Source organism: Ambystoma mexicanum, chromosome 6q, assembly GCF_040938575.1.
Source record: "Ambystoma mexicanum isolate Mex_15411 chromosome 6q, UKY_AmexF1_1, whole genome shotgun sequence".
Taxonomy (NCBI): domain Eukaryota; kingdom Metazoa; phylum Chordata; class Amphibia; order Caudata; family Ambystomatidae; genus Ambystoma; species Ambystoma mexicanum.
The window spans coordinates 1,415,342,175-1,415,357,522 of NC_090937.1; the positions used below are offsets into that span (position 1 = coordinate 1,415,342,175).

The 15,348-nt window shown below is 47.7% G+C and overlaps 1 protein-coding gene across 9 annotated transcripts in view; it reads right to left on the reverse strand.

Annotated features, from left to right (window-relative positions):
- Positions 1 to 15,348, reverse strand: part of RNF4 (ring finger protein 4) — a 156,497-nt gene that overhangs the window by 28,222 nt on the left and 112,927 nt on the right. For 8 of the 9 annotated variants that reach the window (XM_069632110.1, XM_069632114.1, XM_069632111.1 and 5 more), the window contains exon 7: positions 14,893 to 14,941. The exons of the other annotated variant lie outside the window; for it this stretch is intronic. In XM_069632110.1, the coding sequence (XP_069488211.1) occupies positions 14,893 to 14,941 (49 nt within the window). The remainder of the gene's footprint in view (positions 1 to 14,892; positions 14,942 to 15,348) is intronic. 9 annotated transcript variants of the gene reach the window in all.

The following is a 15,348-nucleotide window of genomic DNA, read 5'->3' on the forward strand; positions in this document are numbered from 1 at the left end:
AGTGGTTTTGCAGCAGCGGCTGATGGAACAGTTGGCGCTGCTGGGGCAGATCTAGCACCTTTTCCTCGCCCCCGAGGAAATTTCCTTTGCCCTCTGACTGGCCTGTCCCCTTCCTTTCCCAAATGAGGAATGAAAACAAAAGGGACAACCCCTTCAGAAGATGAGCCTGTGTAGGGACGTTGAGGTTGTCATATAGCGGCACAGTGATTTTGCTGCCGCTTTGGAGGTCTGCAGCTCCTCCAAACTTTCATCCGCCTTCCTGCCAAACAACCTTGAGCCGTCAAATGGCATATTAAGAAGCCTGGATTGCACATCCGGTGCTGCAAAACCTGACTTTCTTTGCCACGCAAATATGCGTAGCACCGTACTAGACGCCACAGACCTACTGATACTGTCAGCTGTGTCCAAACCTGATTGAAGGCATTCCCCGGAAGCCTCCTTTCCATCCCTTACGATGGATAGGAACCCCTCACCTTCCGGGATGTGTTCAGCTGCCGCTGACATGCAGTGCCACAGGGTGTATGTAAATCTTGCAAGGGTGCAAGTAACATTTGTGGATTTTAAAGCCATGCTCCCAGACGTAAAAATCTTTCTGGACCATGCATCACCTATTTATCATCCCTATCTGGGGGAATTGTAGGATATGCAGCATTTCTAGCAGAGGTAGCTGCTTGAACTACTGCTTGAACTACCAGACTTTCAGGAGATGGGCGTTTACTTAAGTATTCAGGATCTGAGGAACAGGGTCTATATTTTGACACATACTTATTTACAGCCGGAATAGATTCAGGGTTTTCCCATGCAGTGTTAACCTTCCTTTGTAAGGCTACATGAAAATGAAGTATGGGGTCTTGCTGAGGTCCTCCTGAAAGGAGGACAGTTATATCATCCTCCTGATAGGTGAATTTCTACTCCATCCCATGAATTCAGTTACCCTGTTCATCAATTTTCTATAACCCACATCAGCATGTTCAGCTGGGTCATGCTTTTCAAATTCATATTTTGGAGATGTATCCAGACCACTTGCTGACTGCAAGCACTCATAAGTCTTGCATCTTAGATTGAGGGTCAATTTACTCCTCAGGGACTTGTTTTGTACCAAATTTAACACCAGCAGGTGAAATATCTTCTGCTGATGAATATCCTTCATATATGGAGGACATGGTTCTAAAGAAATCATGTCTATTTTCTGGATGAAACCTTTTCAGGTGGCATAGATTTTGACATAGGTGTCAATTTTGTCACTGGAGTGAACGAAGACGTCGATAAAAGCTTCGATGGTGTCGATGTTGTAGTCATTACCTTTGATATTGTTGAGGTAATTTGACACCTTCGAAGGAATTGTCGACCCCGTCTAAGCAGTTGTCGAGACCGTCGAAAGAGCCTTCGACACCATCTACTGCACTCGACGTAACCTTTTTGGGTTGGGTCGTCGACACCTTGTGCTCAACCGCCTTCAATAGAGGCTTCGAGGACGATTTAGACAAGGACTTGGATGGCGTATGACGCCATTTTCTTGAGTTCAACCTTATGCACCGGTAGACTTTCTATGAGGTGTCTGGGAAGTTCCCTGGACGACACCCTCGACAATTTTTTGTCAGATTTTCTCGTCTTAGATCTTCGCCTGTCACTTTTTTGTGAGCAGGGGCATGGTCTTCAGACTTTGAGGTGGTCTGGGCCGCATTCACATTTTTTAACATAGATGCTCTGAAAGCTTCCCACTTTTTTGGGAGAGTCATGTCTCGACGAACATGTTAGGATTTCCTCAGACGTCGAGGAAGAGGGAGACCGGTGTAGTCTTTTATTTGCCTTTTTAGAGGAAGAAGACGACTTCCTGGATCCACTCCTCGACCTAGATTTTGTGACGTTTTGCTGAAGACTCAGCCGAGTCTTTTCTCCCTCTTGAAGAAAACTTTGAGGATTTCTCCCCCATCACAACTTTACCTCTTCGTTCTTTTAAGGCCTTATGGGTCATCTACTGACAGGAACCGCACTCATGTATACGGTGGTCGGAACCGAGGCACCAGAGGCAATTCCGATGGGGGAATCAGTCAGCGACATCTTTCTCCCACATTTATGGCATTTCTTGAATCCAGTCTTCGGTGTGGAAGGGTTAGATGAAGACGATATCGTACGAACTGAAGCACCGTTTTCTCGATCCGGAGTGAAGCCAACAGAAAAACGGAACTGAGGCCAATGGGCGCGCTGGAAGCATTTATACAGCGGATGACGTCGGCGCTCGACGGATGCTGCCGAGTGACATCGACACCGCAGCAGCGAGTGGAGCACCCTCTGGTGGAGAGAGAAAAAATTTCCAAAGCAGCAAATCTGAAGGTAAAGATATATCAAAGATGAGGAATATGTGGGAGGACACAATCCATTTGAATGTGTTACCTATGGGGACGTTACCAGTGCAGGTTGCAGAGCAGCATACAATTCCAAAGTAAAAGGGGGCAAGTTTGCATAAACTGATGTAGCCACACCAAGCCCCAAACCACCCTTATGAATGCACCCAGACCGCCATATTTTAAAGGAGGGTGAACGGAGTCATACAGCGTAAAATGGGCCATGGACAAGAAGAACAAGTTACTTTCTTACCTGGTAACGTTCTTTCGATGGGATGTTCCTCTGACGTATTCCACATCTATGACAGTAATCACCACAGCTGTGCTGCTTCGGAAATTATTTTGGCGTCTGCGTCAATGACGTCGATACGCTGTCCCTCGAGGGCCTCTGTCGAGCGCCATCCATCACCGGATGCGACATGTAGGACGCACAACGCCTGTATCCTCAGTTGTAGTTTTTTCCCCCAGAACGTGTGGCACCAATCTTCTGCCAGTATGACTACAGAAAGCCTTGCGGAAACGTAAGCGGCAATCGCATAAGAAATTCTGTAGAGGGGCAGGCTGGGAGGGTGCGATGTGAAATACGGAGGAACATCCCATCGAAAGAACGTTACAAGGTAAGAAAGTAACTTGTTCTTCGAGGGTATTGTGTCCTCCGACGTATTCCACATCTATGACAGACTCCCAAAGCAGTACCAACGTATGGAGCTAGGAAAAGAATTTAGAATTTTGGAATGCCCAATGAAATTGCAGAATAGAGGACTGCCTTACCAAAGGCTAAATCTTGCCCATGGATAGAATCCAGGGAGTAGTGTTTTACAAAAGTATGGATAGAGGCCCATGTGGCCAATTCACAGATATTACAAATGAGAACACCCCTCTGTAGAGCAGTAGAGGCAGCCACACCCCTAGTAGAATGGGCCTGTAAGCCTACCGGAGGGTCCTTACCAGCCAGACGGTAGCATTCAGAGATTGTCAAGATGATCCATCGGGACAAGGTCTGATTAGAAACAGCTTGACCTAAACGCCTTCCAGCGTATCCCACATAGCTGATCGTCCACTCTGACCCGGGACATACATGAAAGATAGAAGCTCACAGCTCTCCTAGGATCCAGCCTATGGAGCCTCTCCTCTTCCTTACCAGGATGCAGAGGAGGATAGAACGCCGGAAGAATTACCTTCTGGCTCAAATGAAAATCCGACACAACCTTCTGAAGAAAAGAAAGACGAACCCTAAGGACAACTCTGTCCTTATGAAACACCGTGAAAGGTGGCTTGGCAGAGTGCCTGCAACTCACTCTGCGAGCGGACGTAACCAAAAATACAGTTTTGAAGGTCAACAGTCTCAAAGGACAAGAATTTAAGGGCTCAAACGGAGCACCCATTAGGAATTTCAGAACTAGGTTCAAATCCCATCCCGGTACCTGGAAAGGAGACGGTGGGAACACATTTGTCAGCCCTTTAAGAAACTGAGAAATCAAAAGGAATCTTAAAATAAGAACACTCCTCAGATGAGTGCTTAAATATGGACAGCACCGCCAGGTAACCTTTAATGGTACCAACTTGCAGGCCCTTGTGGGCCCAAAGAAAGCAAAAAAGACATAACCACAGGAATTGAATACTGAAAAGGATCCACATTCTGTACCCTGCACCAGTCGCTGAACTTTCGGCAACGGTACAGGGATTTTGCTGCTGGCCTTCTGGCCGAGAGCAACACCTCCATCACGTCTTCAGGGAGGTCCCAATCCTTGTACCTCAACCTTTCAGATGCCAAGCATGAAGGCTGAGAGACTTGACCTCTGGATGGAGAACCCAACCACCCTCCCGTGAGAGCAGATCGTCTCAGTAGGGAAGACGGCGTAGAGGGCAGATGGACATGTCGAGAAGGTCCGGGTACCACGCTCTTCTGGCCCATGCCGGAGCAATGAGGATAATTTGGGAGCCAAACCTCCGTAACCTCCGCAACACTTGCTGAATGACGGGGACTGGAGGAAACATGTATAGCAGTGGGAAGGACTACTCCACTACGAACGCGTCCCCTAAGGGTCCTCTTGGAGGAAATTCCCGCGAGCAGAATCTTTTGCACTTCCGGTTGACACTGGTGGCGAACAGATCCACTTGTGGGGTCCCCCAAAGGGCGAAGATCTCAAAGAGAACTTCCTGGGCCAGCTCCCACTCGTGAGAGAACGTGCTCTGCCTGCTCAGAACGTCCGCCGCCTTGTTTGTTAGTTTGTCTCCGGCCAGATGAAGTGCCAAGACTGAAATTTCCTGCTGGATGGCCCAGAACCAGAGCTGCATCGCCTCTCTGCACAGTGGGAGAAACCCTGTCCCCCCACCCCCCTTTTTGTTGAGGTAGTGCATGCCCACTGTATTGTCCGTCAGAATCAGGACATTCTTCCCCTGTAGAGACGGCAGAAAAGCCTTCAGGGCTAGCCCGACGGCCCTCAGCTCCAACAGATTGATATGGAGTCTTGACTCCGACGGAGTCAAATGACTGCTGTCAACTCGTTGGCCTGAGCTCCCCATCCCGTGAGGGATGCGTCAGTCACGATCGTTACTTCCGGCCAGGGTAGCCAAAATGGAGCCCCCTTCATCAGATTGCCTTCGATGGCCCACCACAGACGATCCTGGGCGACCGAGGGTGGCACCTGAACAGGATCAGACATCCTGCCGGAGGACTGCGACCACTGCATCTTGAGTGCCCATTGCAGAGATCTCATTCGCAACCTGGCCTGTGGAACCAGTAGAATGTAGGATGCCATGAGGCCAAGCAACCTCAAGAACTCGAACGCCGGGAGACTCTGGGCATGGTGAAACTTGTGCACCATCTGCAGAATGGCAAATAGCCCCAGGGATGTGTCGAGCACTGCTCTGGTGTACTGGAGCCACTGGGTAGGTGTCAAGTGGGACTTCTTTAAGTTGAGGGAGAAGCCCAGCCTGTGAAGGGAGTGGCAGGTGACTGACAGATGATCCAGGACTTGCTCTGGAGAGCGCACCCTGTTCAACCAATCGTCCAGCTAGGGGTAGACGTGAATCCCCTTTCCTGAGATACGCTGCCACCACCACCATGAGCTTGGTGAAGACCCTCGGGCGGAGGTCAATCCGAACGGCAGGACCCGAAACTGAAAATGCGAGTCGCCAACCGCGAACCTCAGGTACTTGTGCTTGGGCTGAATCGGCACATGAAAGTAAGCATCCTTGAGGTCGAGAGACACCAACCAGTCCTGAAGTTGAAGGGCCTGGAGGACTTGAGAGTAACCATCTTGAACTTGTCCTTCCCGAGGAGCTTGTTCAAACCATGCAAGTCCATGATGGGTCTCAAGCCCAGTCTTTGTTTGGGATCAAAAAATATGGGGAATACCATCCCTTGTTCCTCTCCGCTACAGGCACCAGTTCTATGGCGCCTTTCTCCAGCAGGGATATGATTTCCTGGGCAGGGAGCGGATCGAGACTCTTCAAAGAGAGCTTCCCCGGTGGATTGTCGTGAGGCCTCTGCCCGAAAGGAGACAGTAGCCGTGGGCTATGATCTCCAGAACCCACACATCTGAAGTAATGGCACACCATTCTACAAGATGCTGCACCAGCCTTCCCCCAACCGCTCATGACTGAGCTGAAGCGGCAGTGCCTAAGGGCAAAGAGGCAATTGCCCGAGCGGCTTTGGCACCTAGAGTACCTTGTTTTCCACCTCTGGTAATCCTACGTTGGCCCCTTTTACTGGCAGCTCCCCTCGATCTACCAAAGGAAGAGTAGTGTCGAAAGGAACCTCCCCTCCATTGCTGTCCCCTAGGACGAAAAGGCGGAGGTTGACGAAGTGCAGCGCTCAACGACTTTGCTGCAGCTTTAGAGGTCTGCAACCTCTCAAGGCTCTAGTCAGCATTGCTGCCAAAAAGATGGCCACCATCAAAGGGCATGTTGAGAAGCCGGGACTGTACATCAGGAGCAAACCCCCAACTTCCGCAACCATGCAAACCTGCGCATCACGGTGCTCGCCGCCATGGACCAGACTGAACTGAACTGATTCACACATGGCATCCTGGCCATCCTGAACAAGGGCAAGAAAACCATCCCGTTCCTCCCCTTTGGGAATATGTTCAGCTGCCGAAGAAACAATTCCACAGAGTGTGAGTGAATCTTGCCAAGGCACAAACTGAGTTGGCTGCCTTTAAAGCCATACCCCCAGATGAAAACACTTTCTTCGCCCAACCGTCAAAGTGCTTGTCCCTATCCGGAGGGATGGTAGGGTACACAGCCTGCATTGCTGGGGCCGTAGCCGCCCGCACCACCAAACTCTCCGGAGTGGGGTGCAAAGACAAGTAGCCCGAGTCACCACTGGCTGGACAGTATTTTACCACCCTTCTTTGTAAGGCCATAGGAAATGGCAGCACCGGGTCAGTGGGTGGACCGTGGTCCAAAATATCTGTCAGGTAATCCTGCAGAAAATCCACAGGTGGAGCAGACCACCCCAAGTACTCAGTCACCCTCGACATGAGACGCCTGTCTGACGACTCGGCTGTGTACCAGGCTCAGGCCTGCCAAACTCCATCTCCGGAGAGGTGTCCAGAACACTGGCATCATGTAAAGATTGACGCAGGTCTTCCATCTGGCTATGACCAGATAACAGGTCATCAGGAACCTCAGGGGGAACAAACCCCTCCACATCTGACCCTTCATCCACCTCTGAGATGTAATCCAAAGGCTGGAATAAATCCCTGGATGAGGGTACAGAAAAAGGTTCAAACACAGGCCTCACTGATTTACTCAGGGCCTTTCTCAGGGTTTCCACCTGTCTCCGGGGCACCTCCGATAAAGCCTCCTTAAAAAGGCATCAACGGAATCGGCATAGACGTCGAGCGAGGTGCCGACTGCTTCGACAATGGCTTTGAGGCCGGGGTCCTTCGATGGCGTCTGCGCCGATTACTTCCTCAGAGGCGGACCCTCGAGAGAACCCCTCGAAGGACATGGCGCAACGGTGTCGATTCCTTCTTAAAAAGCCTCACAGGCTCCAACAGTCTCGAGGGCGAATAGGACCGGGACCTGGAGCAGGCATGGCTAGAGCAATCTATCTTGTCCGATCGGGACCTCGACGGCTCAAGCCTGAAGGTGTGCGAGCGGTGGCCCGAGCGCATTCCTTGCCGGCTTCTATCGTAGTCACGGATGGAACGGTGCCCTGCGATTCATAAATAACCATCATCTCCTTGCGAAATGCGTCCCATTCTGCCGGAGATGAATGCTTGTTGGTACAAGCTACCCGCCGTCTGGCGTAGCCCTCGGACAAGGAAGGCGATTGGTGACGGCGCTTCCGAGAGTGCCTAGAAGAGGCAGAGGAATGGCGGGAACCACTCCGGGACCGAGGCCCCCTGGACTTACGCCGACGCGGAAAGTCACCTCTCATATAGTCGGTCGAAAGCCCATTGGATTTCGACTTACCGGGTTTGGAAACCCTACCTACAGATAGCTTCTTCAGCTCCCGCAAGGCCTTCAACATCAAAGAATGGAATTCATCGCAGTCATCGGTTGCTTGGTCCTCGCCGAGGCACCACAGGCGGACATCGTGCGGGACCGTAAGCAACATCTTGGAACCGCAGTCGCAGCACTTCTTGAAGCCCGACCACGGGGTAGAAGACGACGAAGACATGATTCTCACAATAAACCAAGAACGAAGAACCTATTCAACAGGAGAAGAAACGAGGCGCGCTGAGATTCCGAAGCCAACACGTTTGCAGAAAAAAACAGAACTGAGGCTACGGGCGTTGTGCGTCCTGCATATAATATCCGGTGACCTCAGCACTCGACGGAGGCCCTCGAGGGACAGCGTATCAACGTAGGACGCCAAAACATTTTCCGAAGCAGCACAGCTGTGGTGATTACTGTCATGGATGTGGAATACATCGGACACAATCCCCTCAAAATACATTACTCAATATGGTGAATAACTGGTTCTCTTTTTAAGATTTATTTTGTTTTATTTGAATTTGTAAAGCGCGCAGCAGCCCTAAGGCATCGTGGCGCTTGTTAGAGAGTGAAACGACCTGCTGCTCCTGAACTATTTAAGGTAACAAAAATCCCTGTTGAGTATACAAACATGTGTAGAGAACCACTTTATATGTGTGGAAAAGTAAGAAAGAGGATGAAGGGCAAACAGCCAAGTTCACCAATCCAGATAGTCAAACTGTTTGGCATTAAAAAGGCTGTCTTCTATTCCTCAAGCTACATTCCACAAGCGGAAATCAATGTTTTGTGGGGGCTAAAGCTGAAAACAAGTCAGATGACAATCTATGACCCGAGGGGGAAAATAAAGTCTCCTCGGACAATGAAGGGAGAATTCTCAGAAATGTGCTAATTCCCTCCACCTTACAGACCCTCAGCAACTTTGCTGAATTTTGAGGACTTTTTAACCTGGAGAGTGTGAGACCTTTTTTTGCACTTTCTCATGTATCTTAATGTGATTTTGTAGACGGTTTCTTTTGGTTGTGGAGTCTGACAAACTCCATAGGCATCATCTTTTACATTGTCTCTCACAGCACCTTCAGTGCAGTGGCACAGGGAAGTCGCTCAGATTTCCCAAAGGTTTAAATAACTTCTCTGGGATAATCTACCGTTTCCCAGAGCAGTAAAGTGAAATTGACTTTACTTACCCTTGTAACTTTCAAGACCCAGCACACGCTACCTTACAATAGGGTGCTGGAGGGGTTACCTAGTATCCCCTTGGTCTAACTTCTCATGTGACATTTTTATGTTAGCCTTTTCTCACTGAATGGCTGGTGGCAGTGGTTTCGTGTTAACTACCATGGTGTGCATTTACCGTGGGCTGCGTTCGCAGCTGCAGTAAATCAACCAAAGGGTGCCATTTTTGTCAAAATGGCCGCGATTTTTTTTTTCCCCCGCCATTTCTTTGTGGAAAGGTCCTTGAGATTTACTCTGCGCGCCAGACCAGGTTTGGTCCCATTGTTCGCTTTGCCTTTGGCAGGATTCACGAGTGAAGCCCGCCTCTGGCTCCAGGGTGTCTGGGGTGGGCAGGAAGGGAGGGAGGTGCCCGAAACTCCCTGCGCTTAGTCTCCTAGGAGACCCAAATGCACTCTGTGGGGATTGGCCAGCTGACTGTCCGGCAAGGACAGTCACCCTGCTGGGAGACTGACAGCTAGGCTGGAATTAATGGGAGAGAACTGAATAAAAGGTGAGGCTTTTGGCTTGGAAGGCAGGGCCGACCAGTGGACGAAGGAACCGAAGAAGAACTTTAAGAGGATGCCTGCTGCAACTCCTGGACCATTGGTTTGCCCGGTGAAGCCCTGCTGCTGTGCTGAAACTCCAAATTTGTATCGACCGAGAAGCCCCTGCAAGGACAACGTCTCCCCTTTGAGTGGGTGGAACCAATCAACTCAAGTAAGCCACCTGGACATCCATCTCAGAGCTGGTTGAATTGCCAGAGTTGCTGCTGGAAACCATATAGCCAGGGAGAGGAACACCAGATTGTGTGTGTTGCTTTTAAGCCAGCCTAGAGCACCAGGAAGATCCTCTGGACTCCCAGGAAGCAGGACTGAACGAGCATTAGCCCCCCTCAACAGAGTGCGGGACCTCAGAAGCAAGGAAAGTCCATCTCAGTCAGGAACCGCTGTGTTATTTGCGGTAGATGCAAGAAGCTGAAACACTGAACAGCCACTGAATTGAAGATTGCTGGTTGCAAGCGGTGACCATCCCATTGCAGTGCCGGAGTCCCCAGAAGTCCTCCCTCTTGTCCCCACGACTGAGGCTCAGGAACAGCGAGATCTACAGAGCTGCTCAGGAACAGAAGTCATCTGCTGCACTTTTCTTCATTCTAAAAAGGTACTGTAAAGTCTTAGATAACTTACCTCTTACTGTAGAGTTGCTTGCATCTTCTACTACTCACAAGTCTAATCGGCTAGTGGCCCTTCGTTTGATTCTCCTTTTCTTCAAATACCTCTAAAACACTGTGCAAAGACTTACTACCTACCTACAAAGAAGTGGTTCATCTGACAGACATTTACCTATTGACTTTGGCTTCACCTCTTTTCACTGAATGACTCCTATTGGTTGATCTGAAAGTATTTGCCCGCTTAAGAATATTTGTGGTCTCTTGTATGTTCTGAATAATCTTTTCCTTTGACTTATTAATACATAACACTGTTGCATTTAGTATCTGTATGTCCCCAGCACCCTAGCAATTGAAGTCACCTGAGGGTGTAGCTAGTTTCTGTGGGCCATCCAAAATAAAAAAGGGCATCTACTCTGAGATATTAAGAGTGCATTACATTAAGTGTATTTGAGTGTTACTGTTATATTGATCCCTTCTGAAGAAGGCTTATTCTAACTGATGTTTTATTCAAGAAACCTGGAGTGTAAGTTTATTTGAATACATGTAACTAAATCTCTAACTCATGCAGCTCACATTGACCCCTCTTGAGATAAGCCTGGCTACTCAACACGCTACCAAAACTGTATAGTAAAAGCTTATACCAAAGGTTGGGTTTCCTATACCTGTAGTCAGAGTTGTGTGTAGTGTTCCCAGAGGGTACTGCATACGAACTTTGCCTAACAATTATAGGATTGGAAAGGGATAAGAGCTACAATACAAGATACCAAAAGCGGATTCCTGACAGTCTGCTTTGCACTCTGCATTTGCAAGGCTTGGAAATAAATAACCCAATCCAAAAGTGTGAAAATAATTAATTCCACTATTCAAACAGTTTCAAAATCACAACCGGTTGCCTATGCACTTGGCGCCTACCTTCATTCATTTCAAAATTACCATGGGAGAGGCCTATGCACCCCAAAGAGTCCTTAGGGACCAGACCACCAAGTTAAATCTATGGACAGATAGAAGACAGCCACCATGCAACGCACAGCTGGTAAAGAAGATTCCTCTGAGGGGGGAACAAATCAGGGAGAGGGAGGCTGAGAATTCCAGCAGGCCTGGTTTTTTGGGGTATGGGTGATTGGGAATACAAAAAATTAAAGTGAAGAGGGTTTTGGGGGGAGGGGTGGGTGGGGCGGGGGAACTCCACCAAAAATATATTTTTTAAAATTAATAGATTTTCTCATTAAAGAATTTGCGCTAAAAAAACCCAGCGAAGAAAAATCCTGCGATGAAATGACACGGACCCTTCGATATCTCCCAAACTGTTAAATGTATTTTTTACTCACTTACTCTGCCTGTACAGACTATGATCGCCTCAGAATTTCAAGGGCTCTGAGCAACTGCTTGTTTTATTCCCCCCCATGAGCACTTTGAAACACTTGCCTGTGTATAGGCAATATATCAACAAACAAACCATACCAGCCAGAAACACGCAGCCATTCTCAGTACAGTGCGCAAAACGCATCAAGCGACAAGCAGAAAACAGAGGATAGCACAGAGGCAACGTGCTGGTCTTGGAAGCAAGATCACACCGAGCAACAGAGGTTGGAAACCCGGACCTGCGCTTACAAACCAAACTCTGGTATTAAGCGCGTTATAAAAAAAATTAAAATAAAACATAAAACAGGGACCTACAGGATCAGTATCATCATGTCCATCTACAGAACCAGTACAGAGATTGAGTTCGTTAGTAAGTATATATTTTTCAGTTATCAGTGTGGTGTACTGTCTGAATTTATGAGTGGACCAATTGTACCTCTGACAACCCATTACCCACGCCTCCCAATCCCCCCACCTGAGAGAAGCCTAGTCAGTTGTGTTGGCCTTACCCCTAGTGTTGATTGTTAATACATCTGCAGTAGTTGGTACAAAAACCAGTTTAACACATTGTTGTGGAGAATTCTCAAAAATGTGCCAATTCCCTCCACCTTAGAGACCCCCAGCAACTTTGCTGGATTTTGGGGACTTCATTTTTTTTTTTTTTAACCTGGAGAGAATGTGACCCTTTTCCCCACTCATGTATTTTTGTGTGAATTGTACCTCTGTTTCTTTTTGGTTATGGAGTCTAACAAACTCCATAGGCATCATCATTTACAATTGTGTCACAGCACCTTCAGTGCAGTTACACAGGGAAGTATTTTAGATTTCCCATGGTTTAAATACCTTCTCTGGGATAAACTGCTGTTTCCCAGAACAGTAGAGTGAAATGGACTACTTAGCATTGTACTTGATAGACCCAGCACACCCTATTTTACAATAGAGTGCGGGCACGGCGGGGCTACTTAGTATCCCCTGTGTCTAAATGCTCATTTAACATTTTTATGTTACCCTTTCCTCAATTGACTGGCTGTGGCAGTGGTTTTGTACTACCAAGGTTTGCATTTACCGTGACCGTTCGTGGATCCAGTAACTTTAACCATGGGAGCCAACTTTTTCAAAATGGTGTCCAGCCATCCATGTTAAAATGGTGCCCGGTCTTTCTTCGCCAGGTCTTTGTGGAAAGGTCCTTCTAGAGTTTCTCGGCACGCCAAACCAGGTTTGGTCTCTTTGTTCTTTCACCTGTGGCGGGCTTCAGGAGTGAAACCCGCTCCAGAGTGTCTGGGGTATGCAGGAAGTGTGGGATGTGCCCGAAACTCCCTTTGCTTAGTCTCCTAGGAGACCCAAATGCACTCTATGGCGATTGGCTGGCTGACTGTGCGGCAAGGATAGCCAACCCTGCTGGATGAATGGCAGCTAGGCTGGAATGAATGGAAGATAACTGAATAAAAAGGCAAGTCTCTTGGCTTGGAAGGCAAACGACCACTGGACAAAGAAACCAAAGAGCTTGAAGAGGACGGCTACTGCAACTCCTGGACCGTTGGTTTGCCCGGTGAAGCCCTGCTGCAGGCCCGAATCGCCAAATTCGCATCGACCAGAAGCCCTGCAAGGACGACTTCTCCCTTTGAGTTGGTGGGACCAATGAACTCCCAAGTAAGCCACCTGGACACCCATCTCCGAGCTGGTTGAATTCCTTCAGAGTTGCTGCAGGAAACCGTAGAGCCAGGGAGAGGGACGCCAGATTGTGTGCGTTGCTTGTAAGCTGGCCTAAAGCTTTTGCAAGATCCTCTGGACTCCCACGAAGCAGGACTGACCAAGCCTGCCCCCCCCACCCCTCTACCCTCAGTTGGGTGCGGGACCTCAGATGTGAGGAAAGTCCATCTGGACAGCCAGGAACCATTCCTATTGCCATTTGCTGTACCGCAAGGAGCTGAAAAGCGAAAGCGCCACTCAAAGTAAAGATTGCCGGTTGCCAGCTTTGACAGTGCATAAGTCCCCAGACATCCTCCCTGTTGTCCCCACGACTAAGGCCCAGGAACTGTGAGATCTGCAGAACTGTACAGGAACAGAAGGTCTTCAGCTGGATCTTTTTCTTCTTTACTAAGGTACTGTAAAACTAGCCTAAGAGAACTTGCCTATTCCTGTGGAAGTGCTTGTAACTTCTGCAACTCACAAATCTAATCAGCTTGTGGCCCTACATTCGATTCTTTTTCTCAACTTGTGCAAAGACCTTTCCATTTACTTACCTGAAGTGCTGCATCCTATACAAAGACTTTGGCTTAGCCTATTGAATTGAATGACTCTTTTGTGCCATCTGAAAGTATTTGCCCTTCTTATGAACATTTGTAAATTTCTTGTGCTCTATTATTTGTTGCCTTTTACTTACTTTAATATCTTACTGTTGGCATTCAGAATATTCTTAATGTCCCCAGCACCCTTGTTACTGAAGTTACCTGTGGGTGTAGGTTGCGTCTGTGGGCCATCCCAAAAGGGTCTGGTCTGATTTAGAAATTCAGAATGTACAATATTGAAGACATTTGTGTTACTATTTTTTTGCTCCCTTCTGAAGAAGGCTTTATAACTGACTGATACATTATTAATGGTTTATGCAAGAAACCTTGAGTGTAAGAGTTTATTTAAATACCTGTAAATGTGAATCTTTGTGTAACCCCACTACAGCTCACATTTCCCCTCTTGAGAGAAGCCTGGCTGCTCAACATGCTACCAAAACTGTAGTACAAACTTATACCAAAGGTTGGGTTGCCTATAACTGTATTCATAGTTGTTTGTAGTGTTCCCAGAGGGCACTGCATTCAAACTTTGCCCAACACAAACACACCCCAAACAATTAAGGTCTATGAAACGGACAACCAGTCCTGCAATCACAGCAAAGCACCATGTGGCTGTATAACCACTTATGATGCCTGCAAGTGGGGACATTTCGAATCATCAGAAGTATGTATATGACAGGCACCATTATAACCATTGTTCAAGGCAAACTCAGCTAAATGACAGCATGAAAATAAATTTGGGGGGAAAAGCAGAATATCAATGAGCTAAAGTTGGACAAAAGTACACGTCATTAAAAAGCAGTACATAGACAATTCTCTCCTTTCAGAAAAGGGAACAGCAAACGCTCAACTGTAAGACAATGTGACTCCGTTTCTTAGATACACCTCAAAGATTTACTTGCTACTTTTGTAAAAATCTATTTGATGAAATATAAATTTTAAAAAAGCAGGTATTTGACAAAAGAAAAACCTAGGCATGTGCAAAATAAACATTTATTGAGAAAACAGAATAAGTCATTCTGCACTGGTTCAACAAAGCAAAAAACAGCGATTGATAGTTTCTTACCTCTGTGTGGATGTCCATGCAAATTGGGCAACTTACTGTACCGGGAGGTCTGGAAAGCAAAATGAAGTACTTTACTTGCTTTAAATCTGGCAGTTTCAATTAATGTGGCATTTGCGATGTAGGGCTATGCAGCATAATACAATGTGTAATGTTGTGCAAAGCATCCAATACGAATCCAGTCCTTGTTAGATTTGACTATTAAGTTGCACTATATGCACCACTATAAAGTCGAAATTACTAGCATAGGTAGTGAAGATTGAAAAAGTTCAGATGTGAGGAGGGATACAGCCTGCAATTATGTTTGGCTCTATGCCCACCCCTCCCATAGCCATGCTAAACACCCTGAGTATTGCACCCCTCATCACCGACTTACCCTGCACAAACCACGCTGTTATCAAGAATTCTCATTTCTGTGCTAATTCCTTGGACCTTAGAGGCCTGCAGCCCTTTTTCTGG